The following is an 18,434-nucleotide window of genomic DNA, read 5'->3' as shown; positions in this document are numbered from 1 at the left end:
TTGCCTGTTTGCTTAAAGCCTGGGAGCTGAGAATGGGTTCTACATTTTTTAATGCAGTTGGCAGGAGAGTGGAGAATACTATTTCATTATTTCATGACACATGAAATTTCTCTGAAACTCAAATTTCAATCTCCAGAAATAAAGTTTTATTGGAACACAGCCACAGCCACTCATTTACCTCTTACCTATGCTGCTTTCACAGCGCGACTACAGCGCCAGGAACTGCCGCGGGGACCATATGGCCTGCAGAGCCGGAAATACTTACTGCCTGGCGTGTTACAGAGAAAGTTTGCTGACCTTTGCTTGCCAAAATACTTCGACTGCATACTCTTGTTGGTTAAATATTTTAAAGAACAATCCTCCCAAATTATGTGTATTTTATAAGTTGTTACAGAAATAACACTTTATAAATCTGGTATGTATATTTTAAAACTTATATAATAACTATGAATAAGAAAAGTATGAGATGAAAAAGGAGCAGAACCAGGAGTTCTAAGGTTTCCTTCCCGTACCCTCACTGGGATGTGTTGCCCACACCCTGCCTGGAAGACCCTCAGGGGAGTCTGTTCACTTCTCTGGGCGGAAACTGGTTGGGGGGTGGGAACGCCCGAGGCAAGGTGCTAGGGCCCAGTGTTTGAGTGTCCTGTGAGCACCGGGCTGGCCTGTGATGGAGAAGGAAGTGGGACAGAAAGTGACAGCCCTCCACCACCCCCCGAGGGAAATTTGGAAAGCAGGACACCAGGACAAGAGAGAAACTGGCCCTTCCCAGGTAAGCCCAGAGCCTGAATTCTCTCCAAGCCTTGGACATATGACCTGAAGCGGTTCTCACTTCCTGTCCACCAGGATCCTGCCCTGCCATTTCCTAATCCTGGGAAACGGGGTGGGGGTGGGGGGACAGGGAGAGAGGAGGGGCTAAGCCTGCTCGGTTTCCTGGAGATCCCCTGCCCCAGAAGCCCCTGGCCAGAGCCTGATCCGAGCTCTCCTGCCCGGGCAGTCCCCTTTGCTCATCCACCCCCACACTTTCTCTGCTGCCTTCTCTCCCCCTTGGCACTTGCCACCAGCCATGTATGGAGGGCAAGAGGTAATAGCTGGGCTGGAGGAGCAGTTTGTTCCTGCAGCCTGGGCTGGGGGAATAGGCCAGCAAGCTGCAGAGCCCAGGACAGAGTCTGGGACAGGTACAGTCTGGACACAGAGAGTAGCTCACTTAGGGGTTTAGGTCAGGACCAGCCCCTCCTTTCCCTGCCTCCTGCCTTCAGCCCCAAGCAGGGACCCACACCCAAGGGCAAAATAGGCTGAGCCTGTTCCCCAGGAGGAGGCAGCCAGCCCTGGCCAGACTGAAAAGCCATCAGACCCCCCACTCCCACATGGAAGGGCACCAGGGCTGAGGTCCTCACAGACACAAGGCAAAAGGTAAATCTTCCCAGACCCACTTCCTTAGTGATCCCTGTTCACTGGTGGTGGGAGAGACACACAAGGGAAGGGGACATCCCGCCTGAGGCCTCAAGGCTCACAAGGCTTCTGCCCTTCCGACTTTTGTCCTGGGGGTGGGAAAGGTCAGCTTTCCTTGTTTACCTTCTGTTAATGAAAGAGGCCTGAGGCCCAGAACTGGTGACCAAGGAGGGAAGCACAGATGCGGAGGTGGACAGAGGTCTGCCCTGGGCCCTGAGGGGGCCAGCAGGTGGCCTGGAGGAACAGGTGTCCCTGATGCTGGGGGACCCAGCTACCCTGGGTGATGGCACCTTCCCTGGGAGTGGGTAGTGATGGGTGACAGAGGGCCTTCCCCCCAGGGAAGGGGGCATGTCTGGTCCCTGGCTTGTCCTCCTTCCAGGGCACTGGACAGCTGAGGAGCCCAGGCCTGTTCTGTCCCCCGTCAGTGTCCCAGAGATTCAGCCCTTCATCAGGGGCTGCATGGCCCCCCACCCTGCATGGCTCATGCCTGGGAGAGTTCCTTTCCCTGCTGGGCCTCAGTTTCCCCATCTGCTCCCAGGTGGTCCTGAGGACCATGGCCAGGTCTAGGAACCTAAACAAACTCTAAGCTGAGAGCCAGTGTGGATGCGTAGGTATTTCTACAAGTGGCTGGTAAATCATCTTGCTCCATAAAAAGTCACTACAGGTGGATAAATATATATAAAATTAAGGCCAAGCCAGGTGCAGTGGCTCATGCCTGAAATCCCAGCACTTTGGAAGCCAATGGGCAGGAGGATTGCTTGAAGCCAGGAGTTCAAGATCAGCCTAGGCAAAACAGCAAGATTACATCTCTAAAAAAATTAAATACAAATTAGCTGGGCATGGTGGCGCTTCCCTGTAGTCCCAGCTCCTTGTACTTGGGACGCTAAGGCAAGAGGATGACTTGAGCCTGGGAGCTCCAGCCTGGGTGACAGAGCAAGACCTTGTCTCTAAAAATAAATAAGTAAATAAATGAAAGGAAGCCCAGGCCAGGCGTGGTGGCTCACACCTGTAATCCTAGCACTCCGGGAGGCCGAGGTGGGTGGATTGCTCGAGGTCATGAGTTCGAAACCAGCCTGAGTGAGACCCCGTCTCTACTAAAACAAATAGAAAGAAATTAATTGACCAACTAAAAATACATATGCAAAAAACAAGCTGGGCATGGTGGCGCATGCCTGTAGTCCCAGCTACTCAGGAGGCTGAGGCAGTAGGCTCGCTTGAGTCCAGGAGTTTGAGGTTGCTGTGAGCTAGGCTGACACCACGGCACTCACTCTAGCCTGGGCAACAAAGCGAGACTCTGTCTCAAAAAAATAAAAATAAAAATAAAAATAAAAGGAAGCCCAGCTGACCCAGACGGCTGGAGCAGTGGCAGCCTGAACAGAAGACACCCTGCCCCCACTGATGCCCGCTCCACCTGCTGCTATCCATATCAATAACCTCATGTCGCAGAGCTCTTCACACTGAGTTCACCAAAGCTCTTTGTACGTTCCCTCCCTTGACCCTGACAATAAGTCAACATGGACCCTTCAATTCCCATTTTACAGAAGAAGATAATGAGGCTCAGAAGTTAAATGACTTCCTGATGCAGAGCTTTCATTGCTCAATAACAGCTGAGGATGGTAACACAAGGACCGAGTCACAGCCCAACAGGCCCTTTCCTGAGAACAGGCACGAGGTAGGGTGACCACACACCCACGTCTGCCCCTAGTCCCAGTTCACGTCTGCTGCTCAGGAATTAACAGCACCCCCTTTCACTCTCAAAAAGAATGAGAACCACAATGTCATCCTAAGTTGGAGAGGGACACCATTTGTGCAAACTCAGGAGCCGCTGCCTGGGCCCCCCTGGATAAAATTTCCATACCCTCAACTTCCTCTCCCTCCTCTCCCCAGCAAATGATCCTCCCCCTCCTCTCCCCAGCAAATGAGGAAACTGTTGCTCTGCCAGCCACCACATGGTTTGTTAAGCAAACAGGCACATGAAGGGTAACTATTAGCACATTCAAAAGGCACAGAAACATCCCCCAGACTCCAAGGGCCTGGCTGATCCCTGCTCCAAGGTCAGCAAAGCTCTAATCTTGTAAGAGCCCAAATGAGGGCTGTCACACGCCCACACGCGTCAGCAGAGCCCTGGCTTGGGAACTGTCCTGGGCCTCCGTGGAAGAAGTCCACACTGTAGCTGCACCCTCCAGGCCTGGGCACGCGTGGTTCCAAGGGCGCAGGCCTACGGGCCCTCGCCACTCGCCAGGCCCTGCTAACCAGGACTCCAGGATGAGTGCGAATGTGCAAAGCTCTGCTAGCTGAGGTTCCGTTTTCTGAATCCCCTGCTCTCCCGACTGTGGTGGAAAACAAAAGTCGGACTCCCCACATGTTGCTCCTGTGATCATACATCATGGCTGGCGAAGGGGCATCAGGCTTTGAATGGAATAATCAACTCACTAGCCAGGGGCTTTTTTTTTGAGACAGGGTCTTGCTCTGGCACCCAGGCTGGAGTCCAGTGGCTATTCACTTTTTTTTTTTTTTAATAACAATGGCTCCCATTTGTTGAGGTCCCATTTTGTGTCCTTATATGCATTATTCATTTCCTTTCCGCAGCCAGCCCAAGAACAATTTACCATTATCATGCCCACTTTACAGGCCAGGAAACCAAGGCTCAAGAGGTAGGCAAGGGGTGGATTAAGTCAGAATCTAGTTCTAACATTAGCGCTCAGCTCTCAACTACCATTGCAATAATGCTCCCGATTAGAGCTCACAATGGTTTGTTTTTAAGACATATAAATTTGTGCTCAACTTCATTAGTCAGAGAAATGCAAGTTACAACCACAATGAGAGACCACTACACGTGGTCAAAGTGGAGAAAATGAACACATCCGAGGATGTGAGTGATGGAAACTCAGGACTGCCAGAGAGAGGGTAAATCAGCGCAGCCACTTGGAAAACAGTTCAGCATTATCTGGTAAAGCTGAAGGAATGTACACTCTAAAATCTAGCAATTCCACTCTGAATAAGCACCAGGAAATATGTACAAGGATGTCTACAGCACTTGGAAACAATTTAAATGGTCACCAACAACAGAATCAATAAAATGTGGCATAATCAGGCAGTGGAATACTATACAGCAACGAAAAAGAATGCACTACTGCAACATGCAAATATAGATGAAACTTTAAACACAATGGTGTACAAAAGCAGTAAGACACACACAAAAAAATTGTATACAAGGTGTTCAAAATTAGGAAAAACAAAATTATAGTGTTTAGAAATGCATAGTTATATAATAAAACTATAAAGAAAAGTACATGCTTTCAAAATTAAACTAGAGGATTGTCCAGGCCACTTGACTCTGGGGATGAAACTTTGACTATTTACTATTGATTAGGCCCAGACTCTAAAAGACTGAAGCTAATTATAGAATATAAAATGCCAGTTATTTCTGGCTGACAGAGATGCAAAGGATTTCTGCCTGTAGCAAAGATATCTTCAAAGCTTATACCAGCCTGATCAAGAGTGAGACCTGTTTCTACTAAAAATAGAAAGAAATTAATTGGACAACTAAAAATATATTTAAAAATATTAGCCAGGCATGGTGGCGCATGCCTGTAGTCCCAGCTACTTGGGAGGCTGAGGCAGGAGGATCACTTGAGCCCAGGAGTTTGAGGTTGCTGTGAGCTAGGCTGATGCCACTGCACTCTAGCATGGGAAACAGAGTGAGACTCTGTCTCATAAAACAAACAAACAAACAAAAAACAACTTCCCACACATTCTCAGTACTAGACAAATACCCAAACTTTTCAACCAAACTTCACTTCATGCCCCTTCTTTGGCCTCAGTATGGAAAGCAATCAGGCTGGCCTTTAAAATATTAGTAATATTGACAACAGTATCATATGCCAAGTGCTTGACGTTTTCCTTGCAATCACTTTTCAAGGTAGAGGCTACTGACCCCATTTCTACAGGCGAGAAAACTGAGGCTCAAAGCATCCCGCCCAGCCACGGAAGGACAGAAGCTGGATTCGGGCCCTCGCTGCCTCCTCCCACCTCACCATCTTGCCTCTTGGCAGGACTAAGGACAGATGGCATCTGTCCACAGCAGACACCTGGAGGAGACCAGACACTTGTCTTTGAATTGCTCTGGCTGGTAAAAGCTCAAGTCTGCTGCACATCCCTCCAGGGAAGCAAAGCTTCGGCTCTTTGCAAGATGGTCTGACCTTTAGAAACAGCCAGGAGTCATTTGGTGCTAATCTGGGAAGCAAGTGACAAGCTACACACAGGAACACTAGTTTGGACACAAAATACAAGGTGTGGCTCTAAACACCATCTTTCCCAAAACTCTTCTGGAGGCTGGGACGGTTTTGCACTGGTTCTGAGCGCGGTTCGGAGTTCCCCTGGGGTTCTGGGACACGGCCAGTTCCGGTGCTCTCGGACTTAGGGGCGGGTGAAGCTTCCTCAGACTTCTGGGTGGTGCCTCCAGACTTCAGAGAGCACCACAGAAACCCCAGGAATGTGTCTGACATGCTGATTCCCAGGCCCCGCGCCGAGAGATGCCGACTGTGGTGGCCGGGAGGGGCCTGTGAGTCTCCCTTTCAGCTGACTCCACGAGTGACTCCACCAGTGATTGTGAGACGGTGTTTCGAGGCCCACACCTGACAAGCCAAGAGTCTTCCAGCCTTGTAGTCACACCTCCCGGGTGCCAGAGAAAGCTGCGAAAGCAGCAACCAGGTCAGGTAGGAGTCACCTCCCCCACCTCAGAGCAGGGAACACCAGCTAATTGCAGCGCTAGCACCAAGCACCTCTGTTAATGACAAGGTGCTTGTTATCTCCGGGTGTGGATGTCTTGGCTGGGAGTTTTGTTACTAGGACATTAACACCTCCAGTCACTGGGGGAGGAAGAAGAGGAGGTGGGTGGCTGGGTATAGAGTATTCTGGAAGCCTTCCAGAAAGGGAGGCAGGGGTGACTGGGATTGCGTGTCTCTCTCCTCCACAGCCCATGGGGTGAAGCCATGAGAGAAGGCACTGGGAGCGGGAGCTGCAGCAGGAGAGCAAGTGTCACCGATAAAAGACAAGGACCTTTCACAGTGAGAAGGCACAGAATCCACAGAGCCCAGAGTCCAGCTTTGGGAGAGGCTCCAGGCTTTCCCACTGCCAAGGCCATCTTCCCCTCCCCCACTCTGCATGCGGGGCTCTGGGAGGAAGGGAATCTCCCGGCCTGTGAGGCCAGGCTGCCCTGTCTATAAAGAGGCAACTGTGACAGGCTTTTTCCGTGGGAGAGGGACAGGGCCCTCAGAGGCATGCCCTCCCACCCAAAGGTTAGCACGCCATTTCCTCAGGCCACCAAGTGCAAACTGCAGGTCAACAACCTAGTAGCAAAACCCATTTAGTAAGTCTGCCACCAGCATCTTTAGAAAATAAAATAGAAAGGATTTGAATGTCCTCTTGGGAGTAAGGACTCAGTGATAAAAGTTCTGATTCTGTTTTCTCTTGAAATAAATGCCTGCCCGCTTGGTGGGTCGTCATGTGAAGTTTGAGAGCCACAGTCTTGGGCGCGGCTGCGTCTGCGTCTGCTGGCTGCCCTGTGCCTCTGAAATCCACCTGCAGCCCGCTCTGGCCATGACCCGCCAACCTCTAGAAGGTTCGTCCTGCCAAGGAGGCCAGGTGGAGGGCTGGGGAGGGATGCGGAGCCAGGGTGGGGGTTCGGGGTGGGCCACCAGAGTCCCAGCCCAGCCCGACTATCCGCAGTCCCTCAGCACACAGTGATACTGGGCGACTCATCTATCCCTTCTTGTCAGACTTGAAGACGACTGTTCTCGCCCAACCCTTCACGTGTAGGACCTCCCAGCCCAGGCCGCCGGGCACACCCTGCAACTCTGTGCGCCCCAGGACCCTGTGCACGGGTCGCCTGCCCGGGTCCCGTGGTTGTGGCTCCCAGCAGCGCCCTGCCTCCATGCGCCCAGCCACACAGGCTGCTGGTCGGTGGCTCTGCCAAGCAGGGACCGAGGCCTGTCCTCTGGCCACAGGTGCCGTGGAGGGAGCACAGCGCTGGAGGCCGTCAACCCACCGCCCGCCCCCCACGCCCACCCATGCCACGGCCAGAAGCTGCTGGCCATCCCAGGCCCAGGAGGCCCAGAAGAGGAGGTGCAGGGCTGCAGGACGCCGCAGCCGGGGTTTCTACACAGGAAGGAAGAGCAAGGCGAGGTGGGGGAGGAAGCCAAGGAAGGGCGGAAATGACTGAGGAAGGGTGGAAATGACTGTAATGTCAGCACCCAGGTCACCCCGCCCTCACCCCCTCCCCCTCCAGCCCTGACCTTTGTGCTAAGACGGAACATCCAGCCTGCACCCAGACACCCACCATACCCAAGAAAAAGCAAAACAGCTACAGAGAGAGTGGGGGTGACCTAGCACACAGGCCCCTGTGCACACCCCCGCGAGACCACGGTCCCTTCAAGGAGGAAATACTGTGTGGGCTAAAGTCTGGCAAAGAGAGTCTGGGGGTGCTCAGAACCTCAAATGCTTCTCTCTTCTCAAGCAGCCGCCGGCCAGGCCCACACAGGGGCGCAGGGGCAGTGGAGGGCACTGGCCTCATCACGCCTGCCAGGCGGGCAGGGAAGGGTCCAGACGGAGGGCGGGCGCCAGGAGCTTACGTTACTGATCTGGTCCTGGGTCTTCTTGATTCTCTGGAGTTCAGGTGTGTCTGCCACCACGCTGAAGCCTTTGCCCTTGTTCTTCTCAAACTCCTCCTTGTAGCGTACCTGGAGGAGCCGAGAGGGGAGGAAGAGGGACAGGAGTCAGGCTGGGATGTCTGAGGCAGCATCTGGCGAGGACAGACAGCCTGACCAGAAACCCCCAACTCAAAGCAGAAGGGGCAGCCACAAAGTGTTAGGCTAACAATAGCGGCCACTAACACTTCTTCAGCGTGTTGTTCTGAGTGGTGGGCACAGTGCACGGGCCTCACACGAACGTGAACTATCTCCCTTAGGTGCTATCATAAACACACGCATGCGCGCACGCACACACACGCACACTCACACACACTATTGTTAGGTCCATTTTACAGATCAGGAAACTGACCCACAGAGAGGCGGGTCCCCTGCCCGAGGTTACAGAGCTTCAGCAGCCAACGCGAGGAGCCACCAGGATACAAACCCTCATCTGCCTCACTCCTGACACTTCCCACCAGCCCATCCTGCCTGAGAGCTTGTGGGAAGAAGGTTCTTGCCAGAGCTCCTGAGACAGCCCGGCTCACGCTAGCCAGGACCCGGCCCTACCCGCTGAGAGCAGCTGAGCGGGGCTGTGCCAAACGACAAAGCTGGTGCCCAGAAAGGAGGGCGGCGAGGCCGACGAAGGGAAGGCCGGATCAATGAGTCTTTGACAAGCCCTGTGGCTTAGTGGAGCCGGCGAGGCTGGCTTCTGAGGCCACCGACACTGCAGGGCAGGAAACTGGTGGGGTCAGACGGCTCTTCAGAGCAGGGTTCCAAGATCCGGGAAGAAGCCTACCGCCCCACCACAGTACTAGAGGGACTCAAGTCAGACATCAGAAAGGACTTCCCTGACACTGACTGAAGGGACTGAAATACGAGGAACAGCTTGTGCTCCCATAGGGGTTTCAAAGAACAGAATGAGGCTGGGAAATACCCAGGGGACAGGGAACTGTTCCTTGGCTTCCAGAGACCTCACTGTCCACCTCAGCAGCCATCTGTTCCAGACCCCACCAGCTGCTTGGATTTCCTCCACAGGGGCTGCACTGTCCCGGAAACAGGTCAGCCCAGGACACGGGGCCCAGGACCCTGGGAGTTTCCAGGATGACAAACCCAGGCAGCTTCCAGGCACGGAGTCATCTGGCCGCAGCACCGGGCTACACCCGCACCCACCAACCACACACAGACGCAGCCGTGGCCACGCCTGTCAGGCCCCCTGCACGTCCTCCAGGGGCCGGGGTCCCTGTTCGTCACCTAGAGCCCAAACGTGGGGTTCAGTTCTTCTTCCTCCTTTGTTATTATCCAGACTAAAAACAAGTTAACATGGTGGATCCGAGCACCTTGGGTCCAGAACCGGCTTTTCCAAGCATCAGCTCCTCCAAGAAGCCCCGGGCCAGCACAGGGACTCTTGGTGGGGGCTCTTTGGGAAGGTAAGGCACTCAGACAGAAAAATGCAGCTCCCAATCCAGAATCCCTGAATCAAAGGCCCCTGGCCTCAGTTTCCTCATCTATAAAAAGGGTTATCATAGGGATCAGTTAAAATATGGGGAGGGACCTTCCAAGACAGAGCTGGTGCTAATACACCCTCCGTCTCCCACTTCCTAAGTGATCTTGGGCCAATGACTTAACCTTGAACCTCAGTTTCCACATCTGTAAAATGAGGATCATAACACCAGCCACGCCACTCAATGACACACAGTGGCTCTAAAGGCACAAGTGCACTGCGGAGCACTCAGTAGGTCTCAGTACGCACTGACGGAAGAGCTGTGTCAATGTGAAAGTGCTGGTCAAATGCCAGTCCCCCACTCCGTCCTCTGCTTCCTGACTTTGCAAGGGTCAGGCCCTTAATCCGGAGGAATAATCGCCATGGCGACACTGCAATGACATCAGCTGGTTCCCAGGCTCAGGAACTGCCTTCCCCTCCCTGTAGGGGCAGGAGAATTCATTTCACTCCTAACATAGGAGGCCAGAGAAGGTGGGGCTTTGGGGGGACAGGGGGGCGGGGCTTGGCACCACTTTGCTGTGTGTCTCTAAGCAAGTTGGTTCCCCTCTCTGGGGGCTGGACTCCCACTCTAGAGTCTGTGACCATTTTTAGGCATCTCCAGTCCCTGACTATGGAGAATGAAAGAGATCCTTGGGTGCTGGGAAGGGTGGCAGAGGTGGAGGGGTGAGGGGTCAGGAGTGTCCCGAGGGTCTAGCCTGGAGCCCCTCCTCCCCCAAGCAGGAGTGCTTGCCTTGCCCTCGGTGCCTGGAATGGCTCCCCAGGGCATGATGGGGTCCTGTGCAGGGAGGGGCCTGCTGAGCACTCGACCCAGGTGTGGGTCAGGGAAGGGTGCGATTCAGCAGTTGGGCCAGATAACTCCGTCCCTGGGAGATGCCCGGGCCTCCCACCTCGGAAACTCCCACCTCGAGGCCAGGACTGACGCCAGGGGCTCCTGACGCCCAAACAGCCGCCATCTATGAAACTCTGCTTCTTACACGTAGGCTTTCAGTTATTCTCCCTGGCCCTGTCTTGTTCATTTACCCCAGCAAGCAGCAGGCACGAATCAACGTTAGTCGGGCGAACGCTGAATGAACTGAACGCACGTACATAATCTCCCAACAAACAAGGCAGCATAATTGGGAAAAGAACTGCCTTGACCCAACGTAAGAAGAAAGATCATGACTTAAAGAAAAAAAATTTATTGAGCAAAATACAATAGCAACAATTTTCACAGATCCTGTGCCTGCGTGTGCTGGGCCCATGTACTAGGTAACCCATCCCCTTCTAACAAAAAAGGCGTCAGTTTTTAAACTGGACGTGCACAGACAGGAGGAGCGCTAATGACAAAGGCCAGGGCGGAAGCAATGGTCAGAAGTGGCTCTGCCCATTGGTGGGCTGCTTCACGCCCAAGTTCCGTTCCTTCCTTTCCAGGAAAATAAGGAGAGCAAACATTCACGGAGTGCTGACTCCACGCCAGAAACCACTAAGTAACACACGCTCACTTCCTCACCACCACCTCTGGAGAGCAGCAGTTCCCATTTGTCAGAAGAAGGTACGGTGGCACAGAGAGGTTAATAACTTGCCCAAGGCCACACAGCTAGTGGTAGCAGATCTGGGATTTGATCTTCGGCCAGCTAGTCCAGGAAAGAGGGTTTGCTGCTTGCTGTGCCGGCCACAAGATCCAAGACAAGAACAGAGACCCTGTCCCAGGGCAGTGAGGCCCTCACTGCCCTCTCCCTTCCCCTCTGTGGCTTTTTCCACAATGCCATGAAGGTGAGACGATGGAGGAAAGAGACAGTCTCCTGGCACTTCTGCCTGGGCCCAGAGCCACACAGATGCCTCCAGCTCAGTCACCCCCGCCCCGAAGCTGCTGCCTCTGCTCGGCCTGGGGTGGGGAGCAGCAGGTGGGGGTGCTGGGGCCTGGCCCGCTCCCTGGCTCAGCCAGGCCCGGGCAGGACCACCCAGAGGGCCACTTCTGGACAGCTCTGTGGTTACCTCCCCCGCAGGGGAGGCTCCAGGTGTCCCAGACACACAAAGTGCCACTTTGGGGACTAATATAGAGAAGGGAAAACAAAGCTGAAATAGAACGGGCAGCCTCCTGGAGACAAGAGACGGGCTGAGACACACCAGGCCAGGCCCAGGAAGGGACCCTGGAAAGAGACCAGCTGACACCATGTGGGGTGGTGCTAGGTAGGCAGAGGAGGCTCCCACTTCCCTTCCAGCCAGCCTGCCAGCCCTGCCCCCACCCCCCCACCGCGGCCACAGGAACCAGAACCTGTCAGGCCCCTGCCTGGCTGGCTCAGCCCTTCCAAGCCTCAGGCCCAGCCCCCAGACTCGAGGCAACTGGGTCTGCTGTCCCCATTTCACTGGTGAGGGAAAAAAGCTATGAGAGGTAAAAACGGCTGCGAGAGAGGCCAACCTCAGACCACACAGCTGTGGGCGGCGGAAAGGAGATGGAACAAGGCCTGCAGAGAGGACAGCACCCTTTCCTCTCCACCCTCTGCCCGCCCTGCCCTCAGCCCCCAGCCCTGAGGACCCCAACCTCAGGATGGAGCTGTGCCCTCAGTGGGGGGCCCTGCTGCCGCACCTCCAGCCCTCACAGCACACGGTGTGAGCTCCTGCCCCGCTCCTGCTCCAGCTCTGAGCCCCTTGGAGCGGGACCGGAAGTCCTTACCAGAATCACTGGGGGGCGGGGAGGGGTGTCAGAATGCAGATTCCCAGGCCTCAGAGCTGCCAACCCAAAGCCCCTTGGGTGGGGCCTAGGAATCTGCATTCCAACAAGCCCCTAATACCTGCTGGCGACCTGCTGCAGGGTAGGAACACGGAGCTGGTGCCACAGCAGCTAGCGTGGCAGCACTGTCAAGAGCAATGAGCTCTGGGGCCAGATCCACCGGACTTGAAATCTGCCCGTCACTGGGCTCTGGGCAAGTAGTGCAGCCTCACTAAACCTCAGTGTCCCCGACTGCACGACGGGGATAATGAAAGCCCCTCCTTGATCAGGTGGTTATGAGGATTAAATAAAGTCAGGTGGACAGATACACATACGCAGACACACACGCACAGAGGCGCACGGCCCTCGGTGAGAACCTCACGGAGTGACTGCCATTCCCATAAACTCCCCAGAGCCCCGCCAGGAATGCAGGAGAGCAGCAGGCTGGGGCCCTGAGGAGCAGAGGGCTCTGGTGGGCACAGGAGCCTCCAAATCCTGCCTGTGCTGCCGGCTTCCCCTAGAGGAGCAGAGGGGCCCCTGCCACAGCATGGCCTGGCAGCTGCCACCTCACCCTGGGAGGACACAGCAGGGGCTGCTTCCTCCTACAGACCCCGCCCTCCAGAGATCACATTCCAAGGGCAAAAAGAGCTGCAGGCAGGCTTTTGTGGGACTGAGAAAGGCTGGGGTTTGAATTTCTCCTCCTGGGAGCAGGGTGTGTGTGTGTGTGTCTCCCAAGACCTGCCTTCTGCTCCCAGCACCTCCTCCTCCCGGTCCCTTTCAACCCTTCCACCTCTGGTCCCCAGGGCCCTTCCACAGGATGGGGAGTCTGTCTCCGAGCCCCGACCCTATAGGCTGAACCCCTCGTCGGGCGGAGGGCTGCCGTGCCCGCCGGCTCCCCCAGGACCTGCAGCTTCCGTGCCACGGGAAGGTGGGGTGGCAGGTCTGAGCTGGCGTCCCCCTCCTCTGCGGATCGCACGGGAAGCCGGAGCCTCAGGTCACACCAGGGCTGCATGTGGTCAAGGACACCACACATGGGAATGGAAAGAACAGAGCCCAAATCCTGGAACCTCCCTCACTCGCCCTGTGTCAACAGGCAGAGCCCTGGGCCCCTCTCACCCTCAGCCCGGTCACCTGGGACACAGAGGTAGCAGGTCTTCTTCTCCCTGCCCCAGACTCAAGTCAAGGATGACCGAGGCCAAGTAACTGAAAGCACTTGCTTAGCTGCAAAAGGTCTCACAGCGTAAGGGACTATCGTGTTTAGAGGTAGCTGGGACTACAGGCATGCGCCACCATGCCCGGCTAATTTTTTCTATATATATTCTTAGTTGTCCAGCTAATTTCTTTCTATTTTTAGTAGAGACAGAATCTCGCTCTTGCTCAGGCTGATCTCGAACTCCTGATCTCGAGCGATCCTCCTGCCTCCTGCCTCCCAGAATGCTAGGATTACAGGCATGAGTCACCGCGCCCAGCCTCCCTGCATGATCTGAGCAAGTCCCTTATGGTCTCCGAGCCTCCTCGGCTGCCTCATCTGTGCAAGGGAAAGAACAGAGGCATCCTCACAGGGAGAGTTATGTGAGAGATACATGGAGAGCCCCACACAGGGCAGGGCTGGTTCTCCCTGATGGGACCCAGGTGTCGTGCCAAGATCAGGCAGTGGGAGCCCCACTCCAGAGGGATCGGGAAAGATCTCCCCACTGTGGCCCACGTGGAACCTCTGCAGCATCTTCCTGGCCCTGGACACCCTGCTTACTTGGTAAATTCCCCTACATGTGTTCTCTCAGTTAATCCTTTAATCCTCGCTGAAGCCCCGCCCCACCCCATCCCACCACAGGCCAGGTTTGGCCTAGAAGCCCTCCCAACCCCCAGGCAGCCAGGGTTATTGTCCTGGCCTCAGGGTTCCAGACACTTTGCTTATTCCTCAGTGTCCCTTCCAGACCCAGCAGACCCAGTTCTTGGCTGTGCGTGGTGGCTCATGCCTGTAATCCAAGCAGTTTGGGAGGCCGAGGTGGGAGGATTGCTTGAGGCCAGGAGTTCAAGGCCAGCCTGAGCAACATAGTGAGATCCCATCTCTACAAAAAATAAAAAAATTATCCAAAAAAAAAAAAAAATTATCCGGGCATGGTGGCGCACAACTGCAGTCCCAGCTATTTGGGAGACTGAAGCAGGAGGATTGCTTGAGTCCAGGAGTTTGAGGTTGCAGTGAGCTATGATGATGCCACTGCACGCTAGCCCAGGCAACAGAGTGGGATCTTGGCTTTAAAAGAAAAAAAAAAAGACCTAGCTCTCCCTGGGCGGAGAACCCGTCTTCTGCTCCACTGCAGTGCTCAGCAAAATCAGGCCTGAGGAGACAAAGGCAGGACAGGCCCGGTTGGCAAGGCCTCCTTGCACCTTGTCTTCTAAGAGGTGGTGAAGGTTTGGGGCAAGGCTGCAGAGGGTGGTAGTATAACCTCGGACAGGCGAGTTCCCTGGTCTCCCCCAAACCCCTCCTTTGCAGGTGGGCACGAATGGAGAGGAGAGAGGGGAGAGTGAGAGACACCCACGCCTCTCGAAGCTACTTTAGGTAGAAAGGGAGGCGTGCTCTCCCCTACTCCTTTGATAAAGTCAGGAAATAGGAAGTAACCGGGGGTGGCGGCAGACAGTCAAGGCAAGTGCCAGGATTTCAGCACCGCGGGCCTTGCACAGTAACCACGGGCGGAAGGCGCCCTTGCCAAACCAGGGGTTACAACAGCCCTCCCCACCAGGCCGCAGCGCCGGCCCCGCCCCTCACCTGACTCTGGAGCTCGCTCTGTTGCTTGAGGCGGAGGTTTTCCGGGGTGTCGGCCACCATGGTGAAGGACTGCTTGGGGTAGTGTCTGCACAACAGAAAACAAGAGTGGGGTCACTCTGGGGACAGGGCAGGAGGCTCTATGCTCCCCGCAGAGCCCTGGCTCTCTCCTGGGAACTTCCCCTCACGCCTGGGCAGCACTGCCCCAGCCCCGGCAGCAGGGCCACAGTGCCCCCTGCCATGGCCCGGCGGAGGGAAGCATTCTCAGACTTGGCCTGGGCTGGCTGACCCGGGAAGATGCAGCGGGCCTGAGTGGCCAGCCAGCCAGGAAGAACTGTCCTGAACCAAGGGAAGGCCGCTGGGACACTCTGAGGGTTTCAGATCACCCTTATCTGGGGACCATCCAAGCCTTGGCGTCTACCACACAGGCTGGTCGAGGGCACTCAGCCAGACTAGGAGAAGATGGGCAGGGGTTAGGAGTCAGCTTTCAGCTAAGACCAATAATGACCAACTATGCAGAGGAAGGGCAAGAGGGAGACAGGAGGGGAAAGGGACACGCCTATCCAGGAGGACTTCCTGGAAGAAGTGGCGAGAGATGTACGTGGCCATTCAAAGTGGCGTTTCAAAGGGCTAACAAGGTCCAACTTAATTGGTGGGTAGGCAGGAAGACCAGCTTGAGGCCAGAAAGGAGGTCACCTGTGCGTGATGGGTAACAATACAGGTTGAGTATCCTGTTTTGGATTTCTGATTTTTTTTTTTGGATTTTAGAAGATCTGCATATACATAATGAGACATCTTGGGGATTGGACCCAAGTCTAAACACAAAATTCATTTATGTTTCATAAAATAAACATAAATTTCATCATATACACTAGCCTGAAGATAATTTTATACAAAAAAAAATTTTTTTTTTTTTGAGACAGAGTCTCACTGTGTTGCCCAGGCTAGAGTGAGTGCCGTGGCGTCAGCCTAGCTCACAGCAACCTCAATCTTCTGGGCTCAAGCAATCCTCCTGCCTCAGCCTCCCGAGTAGCTGGGACTACAGGCATGTGCCACCATGCCTGGCTAATTTTTTCTATATATATTAGTTGGTCAATTAATTTATTTCTATTTATAGTAGAGATGGGGGTCTCGCTCTTGCTCAGGCTGGTTTTGAACTCCTGACCTCGAGCCATCCACCCACTTCGGCCTCCCAGAGTGCTAGGATTACAGGCGTGAGCCACCGTGCCCGGCCTAATATTTTTTAATAATTTTGTGCATTAAATGAAGCTCTGACAGCTTTTTGACTGCAACCCGTCACATAAGGTCAGGTGCAGAATTTTCCACTTGTGCATCATGCCGGCACTCAAAAAATTTTGGATCTTGAAGCACTTCAGATTTCAGATTTTTGGATTGGGGATGTTCAACCCATGATAACCACAGTTACTGTTTGCCAGTGCTGAGGGCTTATGTGCCTTAGGTCACCAAGCTCTCACAGCAGCCCTAAGTGGCTAGTACTAACTATCAGGGTGCTCCTTTGACAGATGAGAGAACTGAGGCCAGAGAGGTTGAACAATGTGGCCAACGTCACAGCTAGTGAGTGGTAGGATCCACATCTGCACTCCGACAATCTCTTCTGCGCCCCGCTCGCCAAACTAAACCGTCCAATCTCCAGGCACAGGACGGACCCGAGTCCTGGCCCCCATCGGGAGGGCTGTCTTGGAGGTAGCAGAAGCCAGGGCAGCCCACAGAGCCACGCCTGCGGGGACCTCCAGCACAGGCCAGTCCAAGCCCCTCATGTCAGAGGAGGAAGGGGCGCGTGATGCCAGACACTTCTCACTCAGCAGTCTTCGTGATTAACCTCTTTATCACACTGGTGCTTGTTCTCTCCCCTCTACTTCTGCATGAGGAGGGATTTTGCTCTCCTGTTCATTGATTTATCTCAAGCTCCTAGAATAGTAGCTGGTGCTGAATAAATATTTGTTGAATACAAGAGTGTCACACGAGGCATTAAAGCTGGGCTGGGGCTCGAACTCGGGCCCCTTCTATCCCCAGGGTCATCACGATCCTCCCCCAGCAAACCAGCTATAAGAGAGGCAGCCCTGAGTCATGGTAGCTGGTATTTGTGCTGGTGTGGGAAAGAGCTGGGGGTCTGCATGGGCCCCAGTTATTTTGGGGACTGGTGGGTGGCTCCTCCAAGCAGAAGCCTTAGGTCTGGCCATTTTGAGCTCTGGGTGACCAATCACACCCTACCACAGCTGGGACCACTGCAGATCCCTGCTCATAGGCTGCCCCTAGGTTGGAGATGGGTCACCTCCTGGGACCTCTTTCCAGGCATGTCCCACCTAGTTGGTTCACAAGCCCGAGAGCAGGACACAAGCTGCCCACCCACCTGAACATGCTCTCCAGCTGCCCACACCACCCTGAGCCACCGCCGCCTGTAAACACACACCTTCCCTCTGGGCCACCACTTGTCAAGGGCAGGACACAGGGTTTGGAGAACTCACCCAAGGGGGGTGCCCAGAAAGGGCACGGTGCTGGGCTCTGGCCCTACCACGGACTTGCTGGGTGACCTTGGCAAATCCTTTCCCCTTTGGGCTAGTGTCACTGTCCCGGGACCAGTGGTCCTAGCGGCGCCCCTTCCCCAGCCCCACGACATGCCAGGGTGCCAGGTCCTGGTCAGCTCAGGCTCGGCTCCCCAGCAGGGGGACGGACTCAGACGAGGAAAAGCAAACGCAGATGCCTGCAGCTGGCAACAAACTGGCCTGTGGTGAACACGGGGCTAAGGCCGGGGTCCAGTCCCCCCACAGTCAGGCCACCCACAGCTGAGGAGCTCCCCTCAGAATTCCCGAGCAGTTCCAGGGCAAGGGAGGATCAACTGGGAGTCTGCTCCTGGAGACTAGGAGGAGCAGCAGGACTGAAGGAAGATCTCAGCAGAACTGGCTGGCACTCAAGCCCTAAGAGAGAGGGTTTCAGAGATGACCTGCCCCCCAGTCAGAGCCACGCTGAAGGCGCTGTGGAGCGGGCGCTGAGGCCAGGAAGGCATCTGTATGCACAGACAGGAGCAGGCAGGCGTGGAGGAGACCCCGGCAGCTCTGGCCCAGAACGTGAAGGATCATTCTGAGAAGACGGTTAGCATTTGGTGGGGAAGTGGAGGCAGGCTGGGGGCCGGGGGCGGGTGGCTGGCAGCTCTGCAAACACACGTCCTCCAGAGCCAATCTGCAAACACTGGGGTTTCCCATTTGCCAGAATGTACAGGGTTAAAATGGAGAGCCGGCTTCAGTGGCTCAAGGACAGCTGGACAGGTGCACCTGACCACCCCACAGTCCTGAGGCCCGGCACACTGTGTCGTGCCTCGCACAC

At 54.9% G+C, this 18,434-nt stretch overlaps 1 protein-coding gene across 1 annotated transcript in view; it reads right to left on the bottom strand.

The window, feature by feature from the left end:
* The window catches only part of LASP1 (LIM and SH3 protein 1), a 40,722-nt gene that overhangs the window by 7,904 nt on the left and 14,384 nt on the right, over window positions 1-18,434 (bottom strand). Inside the window, exons 3-4 of the mRNA XM_012765939.3 lie at window positions 15,096-15,180; window positions 8,082-8,189 (exon numbers count right to left, since the gene is read on the bottom strand). Coding sequence (XP_012621393.1) covers window positions 8,082-8,189; window positions 15,096-15,180 — 193 coding nt within the window. The remainder of the gene's footprint in view (window positions 1-8,081; window positions 8,190-15,095; window positions 15,181-18,434) is intronic.

This window comes from Microcebus murinus, chromosome 18 (assembly GCF_040939455.1).
Source record: "Microcebus murinus isolate Inina chromosome 18, M.murinus_Inina_mat1.0, whole genome shotgun sequence".
Taxonomy (NCBI): Eukaryota; Metazoa; Chordata; class Mammalia; order Primates; family Cheirogaleidae; genus Microcebus; species Microcebus murinus.
This window is presented reverse-complemented; position numbering and strand designations above follow the sequence as displayed.